This window comes from Eucalyptus grandis, chromosome 8 (genome assembly GCF_016545825.1).
Source record: "Eucalyptus grandis isolate ANBG69807.140 chromosome 8, ASM1654582v1, whole genome shotgun sequence".
NCBI classification, from domain to species: domain Eukaryota; kingdom Viridiplantae; phylum Streptophyta; class Magnoliopsida; order Myrtales; family Myrtaceae; genus Eucalyptus; species Eucalyptus grandis.
In genome coordinates this window covers 34,062,797-34,073,712 of record NC_052619.1, presented here as the reverse complement: position 1 = coordinate 34,073,712, position 10,916 = coordinate 34,062,797, and the positions used below count along the sequence as shown (strand labels likewise).

The following is a 10,916-nucleotide window of genomic DNA, read 5'->3' as shown; positions in this document are numbered from 1 at the left end:
AACCGCGTGATCCAACGATGCCATTCAACGCGATCAAGAACATCCTCGTACCTTTTCGCTTGCATGGTCCCTTGTACTCGGGGGTAGCAATAGCTGGGAATGTCCATTTCCCATCCTCCTCGTCATCCCAATCCTTAGGCTGCAAACCATTATGGATCAAATTCTGTTAAGTAGCTGAACCACCAATGGAGCAGAGCTATACGATGATTGTCAAACCGAAGAATAGTTGCATAAACAACTTGAAAATTACGATGCCCACCTTCTTGGCGTTGGGATTTTTATCTCTTTCGGTATCTAATTATTGTTAAAGATGTTTAGGATATTTCCTAGAGATATTTATGATTTTTCCTATATCTATCGTGATTGTGCATATATCTAGAGATATTTATGATTTTTCCTATATCTATCGTGATTGTGCATATATCTGGGAGATTCTCTATATTCTCAAATATGCTAATTTTGACTGTTCGTAACTCGATTTCATTGTCTTAGATAGTCATATAATAAAACTTATGAATAGACTTTTGTACTTTTCATTAAATAAAATTAATACATAGAAATGCCACAATTTTCTATCCGACATATTTCTTATCTATTATACTTCTGCATTGGCCATCAACAAGGCCTCGGTGAACTCCGCCAACCCTCTCTGGCGATGGGCGGCAATGTTGGCCCACTAGCGAGGGCTTGTAACTTCTTTTTTCAGCTTGGGTTTTTCAAAAAAATAATCATTTTTCTAAATCAAATTTAAGTAAGATTTGACGAAGAAAATGATAAATAAATAATAAAAAAAACCTGTAAGAGAGAAAAAAAAATTTAAAAACGGCACATCAACATTTTATGTTGCCAAATTGATAAGACTTAACATAAAAGTTTGATTGCACCAATTCGATAGGTTTTAGGACTCAATCGTACTTCAATGGCAAGTTTTAGGACTTTCAATATACTTATCTTACTAATTTTTAACGGGATTAAAAAAGTACTAAACATATTGCAATAGTGTCAATTCAGTTCTAAATTTTTTAATTTGGCCAATTTAGTTCTAAACAATTTGACAATTTGTCAATTTTAGCCGAAAATCGCTTATGAGGCGTCACATTGCAAGGACATGGACAATTTTTAGATTTTTTTTTTTTTTTTTAAAATTTATGAATTTTTATTTTATTTTTCCCCTTTTCTTTCCTTTCTAATTTATGTTTCTTCATGGTAGCCAACGACCCTCGCCATTGTTTGGCAAGGTCGACCTTGCCAGTAATTGGGCTAGTGAGGGTTGAGCCTCATCAACCATGGGCAAGGTCCAACCTTGAAAGATCCGGTGAGGTTGTGCCTCGCTTAGCCACTAGTGTGGAGGCTCGCTTAGCCACTAGTGTGGAGGCTTGCCTTTCTTGTTGCTAGGTTAGGTCAACCTTGTGAAGCCTAGGTCAACCTCGTGAAGCCTGACCTAGCTAGATCCAACAAGGTTGTGCTCGTCTGGTCATTGGTGAGGCTCAAGCCCTTGCTTGGATTTGGTGAGGCCAACCCTCACCAAAGGCCTCAAGATCAGGCCTTGCCTATGGTTAGCGAGCTCGACTCTCAACAACCTAGCCATTGGTGAGATTAAGCTTGCCAAATGACGAGGGTTATCGGCGACCTTGCCTGCCAAATGAAGAGACATAAATTAAAAATAAAAAAAGAGAAAAAAATAAAAAAATTCATAAATTCTTAAAAATTATAAAAATTGTCCATGTTAGCTTCGGTAACATCATGTCAACGTTTTCCAGCCAAAATTAATCGAATAGACTGAATTGACAGGTTGTCAAAAGATTTAGAACTAAATTGGTAAATTAAAATATTTAGGAATAAATTAGCACAATTACAATATACCACCACCCGTACAAACTAAACTAAGAACATAAGTATATAAGACTTATTCCAAAATAATAATCAAGCATTGTGGGATTATATTGTGACATACGTTGCTATCCGTGGAGATATCCCTGCAAAGTCTCCAACATAGGTGCCGTGTCAAGCCTCAACATGAGTGCGGTGGCGAAAATGGCACAAATATTCCTTACCGAAAGAGTGGGGAGTAGCCTACATACCTCCTATTTTATAATAAAACGATAATGTCATTTGCGAAAATTCATAAATGGGCATGGGAGAACATGGAAAATGCTACAACACTAAGGTCCCTTCACCTTAAAGAGACATCACATATAATAGACTTGTATTCAAAAGCAAGATGGGAACTGGTCCAACGGACCTTAGAACTCGAGCTATGAATATTATCCAAGACACGTGCGAATGGCCACCGATTGCATGGGAGGCCAAGAGCTGTCCCACTTGGCCCACGGCATGCTAAGGACCAAAAGACAGGAAAAGAAACATTTATTGGCTTGCCCATTTCCATCAAAAGTAAACTTTCTTCACCTTTTTTTTTCTTTTTTATGTTTTTTATCTCCACACTTAATATGAGAGTAACATGCGAACCACTTTCCTCTATGTTTAAAAAAGCTATACCTAAAATAAGGAATCTTATGGGTACCCTCATCTCGTTCCTAGAAAATTCTCAAGGCTAGCTAACCAAAGCCCCTTTTTGGCTTAGTGACCTTTCCGGCAAGCTTTTTTTCAGAGGGTCGGCGACGGACATTTCACTGTTTTGAGAACCATATAGGAATTAAATATGCGAGGTGAATACAAAGATGGGTGCTCATCTTCGTTGGCCAACACCTTAATATGTCTAGGACCACCTACCTTCCCACTTTAGGGGTTTTTATTTTGGACCGGTGAGTGCATTGAGTGAGGTGCAACTAATGCTGGGGATGAGGTGGACGCTTCTTTCTTCATATTGGTCCGTTTTCTAGCTATTAAAAATGAAGAGCGGTTTCTCTCCATGTGGTGAATAAGCTAGATAAGGTTCAGCAAAGGGATAAGTTGCTTGCTCTTTAGTGGAGGTACCTAAAACATGATACTTTAAGAGGATAATCTGAAAAAATTGCTAAGTGCTGGATTGCCTCGCTGATAACATAACCACCATAAATCAACAAATGCTAAATGGTTAGGCGTTTGATTTTAATGTAACATTTTTCGTTTATGAATCACAGCATCTCAATTTAGAGTAATAATAAGGGCTAAGTTCGCACCTTGCAAGTGGAGTGACATAAGAAGCATTTGGACGGGTTAGTTTGCGTGCATAATCCGTCGGATAAAATCAGCTCGAGGGTTTCTTGTGTTATTCAACGGAGTGACAAAATGTTGGGGTGATTATTGCACATTCCATTACTTAAGAACATAGTCTTTAACAATCAATAACAATGTTCGATCTATAGTAATTACGGGCCTTCATCGCCGAGAGCTTCGCCAAATACACGATAAACAACTGCTTAGGAAAGGAGAAGCTGGTTGGCACGTCAGGAGATTTTTCTTCAGGAATTAAAAATTACCTACTTAAATCCTACTCATTGCGTGTAAACTACTTTGAGTATACGACACATGCTTGGACCCAAGATATAAGCTTAACAGGTTCAAGAAATTTAAAAGGATGTTTCATGGACATTCACATAGTCAGAGCTCTTCTCCTATACTCTTAGATAATTAAAAAGTTATATGAATGAAAAATATTATAAAATATATTTTACATTCTCTGATGGAATGATATGTAATAATCAAGTAATATCTTCCTCAAAAGTAACAGCAAAAATTTCTAAAAGAAAGGAAAACTCCCCCACTCCCCCAAATAAAATATACTAGATCAGATCTTAGGCTAGCCTAACTGCTATGCCTGTGGTTTATTACTTTAATTGGTGTTTGTCGGATCATTAACATGTTTAGGCGCGCCCGGAGCTTAAATAAGCCTATTATCAATTTAGTAATGTATTGTCAATGCTCTGCTTTTGATGGTACTCCTACATTATGGACTGCCTACTACCTCAGTTCTATCAGCTTTTCTTAACGAAATTACGAGTTTGATTTACACCACCAGCAAATCTTTAAATAGTTCGTTATAACGTTGCCTAACTATACACGTCATATCTTCTGTGCAAAATTTTTTCACTTCTAACATCTTGGTGGGACTACAATGATGCGCTAACTAACCTCGAAAAATTTGGGTCATGATTCAATCCAAATTAGTTTGGATATTTTGTAGCGTGGGTGGTTCCTCATAATAAGGCTTAGAGAAGGTGGCTAGTACTAGTTACCCCTTCTGCCCCTTTTACCAATAAAACGTCGATTTGATTATCCGAAACCATAGAATAAACCATCAAACAATCTTGAACATAACTGTTAATCGACTACGAAAATCAACATTTATAATTCAAATTAACACTACTTTTTTTTTTGGGTAAAAAATTAACACTACTTCACATTGAATGCATAAACTGTTTTTCTGTCCAAAATTGATGTGGCTGGATGTCCACCTTTCGTGTCCCAGAGCTATTAAAAAAACCAAAAAATTAGATGTAAAAGATTGCGGACAATGGATCGCATATAGAGCCAAAAAGATATTAGAAAGCAAATCTACAGATGCATAAGTTCGTGCCCATCTTTCTAGTTAGGTACAACTGTAGAAGGCTATTTTCATAATTTAACACCAGCCTCAACTGTCTATAACTACCTCCTACCAGCCGCTCTGAACAGAAAATGCCTCATACTCTCTCATTCCTTCTCCAAAATAAAACTCAGAGAGGCTGTGAAATGAAGCAGAACAACAATACTTCATGTCTCCAATTTACTCGTCCGATAATTATAGCCGTCCTAACACTAATGTTCATCGTCATCGTGCTTTGCACCTGTCAAGTCGAGGCCAAGAGTAGTCACATGAGCAAGCATCACGGCCACAAACATCAATATGCTCCTGCACCAGCTCCACATTATGGTGATCTTCCAGCTGAGTCAAGCATGTTCAATGTGCTCTCTTTTGGAGCCAAAGGAGATGGAGTCTCCGACGATTCGAAGGCATGTGTTGGCATCTTTAGTCTGCTTGTAAGTGCTTGTGTGAAGCGATGGTCGTTGTGCATCAGTCACTAGTGGAAAACTTTAGGATAAAATTAGTCTGCCATCTCAGTGCAATGCTTTAACTCCAACTTATGAATCTCTTCATTGTTTAGTTATTTTGATGCACTCTTTTAACTTAAGGGAAAGCAAAAGTTGAGTGGCGTAGAAGGCAGCATGTTAATTGATACATTTACCGTGTAGGCTCTAATTCACACGGTACCTAAAATTTTGCGAGGACTTCCATTTTCTCGATTGGATGATGGCTTTCTGAGTCGTGATTGGCTTAGTTTACACAGTAAGCTGCACCGAAGTTCGGTGTGACAAATTCTTGTCCAGTGTCCGAGTCTGAATACTGAAACCAGTTCAAATGAACAGGCATTTTCAGCAGCATGGAAAGCGGCTTGCCAGGTACCATCGGCCACTTTGGTAATCCCGCAAGGACTCAAGTTCCTGGTCAAGCCCATCTCTTTCAAAGGCCCTTGCATGCCTAACCTTGTTCTTCAGGTTCCATCATATCACAACCTTTTTTCTGGTTCAAATTATGTACTTGTGTTTACATTCTTCTTAATTTGGAAGAAATATGTTGGAATTTATTTGGAATCACCATTTTCGTGATTGTCATTACCATTTTTTTTTTCCAGATAGATGGAATTGTGCAAGCTCCTCCAAAAGTAGGCTCTTGGAAAAAATCCAGTTTATTCCAGTGGCTGAATTTCAAATGGGTCCAGAACTTTACAGTCCAAGGCACTGGGACTGTTGATGGTCAAGGGTCCAAGTGGTGGAGTCTCTCCCAGATGCTGCCCTACAATGTGCAGGTCACCAGAATTAATAAGATCGATCTTCTTCTCTTCAATGTCTATACATGAAATTTGTTCTCAATGATCCTAAATTTCATGGAACATAACAGATTTCCAGTTAATGCAGAAAATGAGCTGGGTGCTAATTGTGCTTCTTGTGTTTCCTTTTTCTTGCAGAGCACGTCAAAACACGTTCTGGGCATGAAACCAACTGTAAGGATTCTTGCATTCCAACATAGATTAACATGAATGCTAAGTTTGTTCTTGAAGGTTTAGTTGTTTCTGATAGAATAATATTTAATTATTCTATCGGTTTCTATCTGTGCAGGCTTTAAGGTTTTATTCTAGCTGTAACGTGAGCGTCCGTGGCATCAGCATCGTCAATAGTCCTCTCTGCCATCTGAAGTTCGACAATTCCAGAGGGATCAAGATTAGCAACATTGCCATTTCCTCGCCCAAGGACAGCCCAAACACTGACGGCATTCACCTGCAGAACAGCCAGCATGTAGAAATCGAACACTCGAATATCGGTTGCGGTATGGACATAATTCCTAGATGACCAATTTCTTGCCTGTTCTTCTCTCATTTGGGCAAATAAACACTATATTCATAATCCCTTGCTTACTCTTGATGGAGCACATGCTTGCAGGAATTATATCTTAGTAAAAGGTCACCTGTTAGCTTTTCAAAAAGCATCACGCTAACCTAATATTTTTGTCTGCATTATACTGAGTTAAGAGAATGGACTCTGTTTTTTCCCCTTTATATCCAGCAAGCACTGACGTTGGAAGTGCATTATAGAAAGTAGACAGTCTTGAGAGCACTTACTGACACTATTAATACCATATTTCATTATCGTCCTAATTAAGATTATCTTCTGTTTTTATTTTCGGCCGAATCAAGATAATGTCAGCACCCGTTTGATGAAAAGTTAGTGCTGATAGTATAAGCTCTAATATTAAGTGCTAGAGTCTTTAAGTACTAAAATTGAAAAAAGAAAAGTTGTATAATAGTAGATGAAAATTAAATAATGAATTCCATTATTTTCTTACCTAACTTGGAGAAAGAGCACTATTGGAGTTTAAATTGTATAATTGGTAAAATTTTAATTTCCATTAAGTAATTTATTCCTTACCACCAATTTGGTAAAACTTAACATTAAGTGCTGAAAATTTAGTTGCTGAAATTTAATTGTTGATTCATTTTCAGAATAGCTAAATATTTGGTATCGATTATTTTTTTCTTGTCTACCTATGAATATTGTTGGCAAGGTTTAGCTTTTTGTCTATGTAAGACGCAAGTTTTTATTTCCTATCTAGACGCATTTTCTAGCGAATCAATTGATTTTTTACTTAATTAAATCTTTTAAGTCAAAACTAGTTATGGTCAACAAGCGTGCTTCATTTTCTTAAGTGTAATATATTCGTTTTCAGCACTTATCAGAGTTATCAAAATGACCCAAGTGATACTTGACTTTAAAAAGTTAATTAAATAGCGTGTAGTCAGAGGTTATCAAATGCACTTAATGATTTGGTTTTGAAAAGTTTAATCAATACCTAACGTGGTTATCAAACACACCCTAGTATTAATTTCTAGTCATGCAGGAGATGACTGCATTTCTGTACAGACGGGCTGCTCTGATGTTTACATCCATCATATTAATTGCGGCCCTGGACACGGTATAAGGTATGGTGATACATATAATCCAATATCAAGTGCGCAACATTCTAGTCTGCTTTACGTGGACCCAGTTTTCAAATGGAGTACTTAGATGTTTTTTAGGGTGAGTCACACTTATGAATCAAGTCACTAGTTCTCTGCCACTCATGTGGGACTTGGGGCACGAGCTCTTGCACTAGCTAGTGATGCTCCCTCGCTTCAATGTATGATTTGGCACATTCTATCCCTTCCGCCATATGCTAAAAGCTGCACCTTATCAAAACCTTTTTGCCTCGTTCACTAATCCTTGCCTTCACTACATCGACCTGGCCCCGATGCGTCCTTGAACCACACATCTACCATTGGGTTTCCCCCTTAATAGCATCAATAATAACTGAGCTCATTTCATGTGAGACAAACTTCCAAAAAGAATACTCAAGTATGACCTCCCAATGTGATGATCTGAGAGTAGGTACTAACTATGGATGAAGTCATAATTTCTCTCCATCTATACTGGACTTCGAGTGTCACAAAATAGTAGTTTGCACATCGATTTTTTTTAATTCATTATAAATAATAAGTTTTGATATATTAGGCATCAAATTCGCTGTATTGTGATCCACATTACAAAGTTCAAATAATTTCATTATAAGAATACCCGTAAGATTTTGACTCGTGTCACGTGTTAGATAATGCGTGAAATTAGCAAGATATTTCATGAATCTTGCCTATTGAGGTGGGCCTCTTCATGATTTCAATAATAAAGTTTGGAAATGATCATCTATCATGATGTCTAAAGTATATATGAAGTCCTGCATTGGGCTTGTTCATTTGTACTTTGTTTAAGTAAAAAAAAATGCACTACTAGTTTCTAGCCAAAATTTTAAAATCGTGAAAAGAAATTTACGTGATCGTTAATGACCTCAACTATCAATGTATAGGCTTCTTAAGATTTCCAGGCAATAAATAATTGGTCAAAATATGATGAAAAATTTAAAAGCAACAATTACCTAAAAAAAACTGATTTAAAGCAAGCAATTTTCTGGCATACATTTTGAATATCATTTACTCATACGTGTGCTAAAGGGAGTTCCAGTCATCACGATTGGGCTAAAATAAAAAAGATTTGTCAAGCTTTTCATAAGCCCTTTTCCATGGTTTGTGAAAAGTTGTGAAGAGTCATAAAACGTGGCTTTAGCTTATGCACAGCGCAATGATACATGCATATGTTTTAAATTTCGGAAGAAAATTGAATTTTCAATTTTGCTCCTCGTAGCGTCAACAGATTGAACCAAAGCTCCTTCGTCGGATTCGATGTCATCTTCCTCATGATATGACGAATTAGGATTGAACGGGTTCATATGTACCGGATGCATACAATAATTGCTCTCTTTCCTCCTTTCCACCCTTCCTCCCTCCCCACTTGCCATGAGAGAAAGTTGGTGGCAAAGATAAGAACACCATATTTCAAGAAGCCACTTCTACTATCACATAGAATTAAGTGATCCCTACATCCCCCCAAAAAAAAAAAAAGAAAAGAAAAAAACTATCACGTGGTACTGCTCCGATACCACATATTTCAACTGCTGACGCATGCCTTATTTAGATGCATAAACAGTAGAGAATTGGTCGAGAGTCTTAAGACGACAATGAAAGCACCATGCAAGATTGAAAATCGTCATTCCTATAAGGAAACTAGTACACATAGTGTAGATACGGCATGTCGATTTTTATGATCGACTAATCAAACACTCACATTTACTAGGTTATTTTACAACCTGAAATAGTTGTTAACCATTTAGACAGTTGAAAAGCAAAGATGCGTTAGATTGATGATCCCATACCAACTTAATCGTGGTAATGAATTTTAACCGCTGAGTTAGAGCTTTGAATTTATTGGTGGCAGCTTAGGAGGATTAGGGAAGGACAAAAGTGTGGCGTGCGTCTCCAACATCATCGTAGATAACCTCTCTCTAGAGAATACACTATACGGTGTCAGAATCAAGACATGGCAGGTAAAAGAGAAGCCAATCCTTATCATTAATTTTTTGTCCAATGCTAAGTATAATACAAAACACTTGCTATAATAACCATTTCCAATATAATGTAGGGAGGAGTCGGGTCAGTCAAGAACGTATCGTTCTCAAACGTTCAAGTCTCCAACGTGAAGGTCCCGATGATGATCGATCAATACTACTGTGACAAAAAGTTTTGCAAGAACCAGACGGGAGGCATCGCGATTTCCAGGGTCAAATTCAATCAGTTTGTCGGCACCTACGCAGCACAGCCCCTTCACATCGCATGCAGCCAGGACGTCCCATGCACCAACGTCGATTTGGTGGACATTCAGTTGAAGCCGTTGCCGGGGCTCGGTGGTTCCCGGGAGGCTTTGTGTTATAACTCTTATGGAAAAGCGGTGGCTCCTCTTGTTCCTGCCAGCATTGACGATTGCTTGAGAAGCGATGGTGGGTCGAGAATTGCTAGGTCACACGATGTGGTTTGCCAGTAAGGGGAAAAGTGCCAAAAAAGTCCTAAACCTTTTGGCTTGGTGCCGATTTAGTCCTAAACCTTTTACGTTGAGCCAATTTAGTAATTTCCGGCCAATTTTGGCCAGATTTTTCTGGATCGGATGCCGGCCGGCTAACGTTTGATCGGCGCCGACGTGTACAATTTTTAATAATATTTTAATTTTTTAATTTATAATTTATAATTTTATTTTTATTCTTTTCTTTATTCTTTTTCTTTTTTCTTCTCATCTTCTTCCTCCGCCCGGTCGTCGGAGCTCGGCGACCGGCCGAGGTGACGGCCGGCGAGGTCGACCTCGCCGGCCACCTCGCCGGTGGCCACGAGGGCGGCCTCGCGCGGCGGGCGAGGCTCACCCTCGCCGGATCTGGCGAGGATCGAGCCTGCCCGCTCGCCCGCCGACGCGAGGCCGCCCTTGCGGCCTGGGTGGTGAGGCTCACCCTCGCCGGATCTGGTGAGGCTCGAGCCTCGCCCATGGCCGGCGAGGGCGAGGCCAGTTGCCTCGGAGAACCCCGGGAATCACAAAAGCCCCACCCTCGACGGATCGCCATCGCGGGGAAACGGGTGAAAATCCAGGGCCGGAGCCGCGCGACCGAAGAAACCCCGAGTGTCACGCCCCGAACCCCGAGCGCGTCAACATCCCACCGTGGTCATTCAAATGCGACATTCCCAGGTAGTGTCGCCGACCCCATTCATTTATTATTGCGCAAGCGGAATGTATCATAAAACCCCTAACAATAAAATACGGGATAGGAAAGCAGGAAGCAAAATCACCACATGACACTTTCACAAATCAACAGAATTACAAACAGAAGCCTATAGCCAAAAGTTTACAAAAGACCGGCTCTTAAAAAAAGAACTGTCCTACGACCTACAAGTCGGACACGTTCTCCAATCTTATGACTTCACCTTTCAACTCCTCAAGGCCAACCAAAGCTATCTTGTCGCTCCGTCCACGGGGAC

At 39.3% G+C, this 10,916-nt stretch overlaps 1 protein-coding gene across 1 annotated transcript; it reads left to right on the top strand.

The window, feature by feature from the left end:
• The first annotated feature begins 4,634 nt into the window (after positions 1-4,634).
• Positions 4,635-10,004, top strand: LOC104414165 (polygalacturonase At1g48100). Its single transcript, XM_018860131.2, has 8 exons — positions 4,635-4,962; positions 5,350-5,478; positions 5,616-5,789; positions 5,949-5,984; positions 6,100-6,307; positions 7,376-7,457; positions 9,337-9,445; positions 9,541-10,004. Exons 1-8 carry the CDS (start codon positions 4,675-4,677, stop codon positions 9,937-9,939), a joined length of 1,425 nt encoding a protein of 474 aa, XP_018715676.2. The 5' UTR covers positions 4,635-4,674; the 3' UTR covers positions 9,940-10,004.
• The last annotated feature ends 912 nt before the right edge of the window (positions 10,005-10,916 follow it).

Coding starts and splice junctions, on each gene's coding strand:
- LOC104414165 (XM_018860131.2), top strand. CDS start 4,675: ATGAAGCAGAACAACAATACTTCATGTCTCCAATTTACTCGTCCGATA. Junction 5,985..6,099: donor TTCTGGGCATGAAACCAACT/GTAAGGATTCTT, acceptor CTATCTGTGCAG/GCTTTAAGGTTTTATTCTAG. Junction 9,446..9,540: donor TCAGAATCAAGACATGGCAG/GTAAAAGAGAAG, acceptor AATATAATGTAG/GGAGGAGTCGGGTCAGTCAA.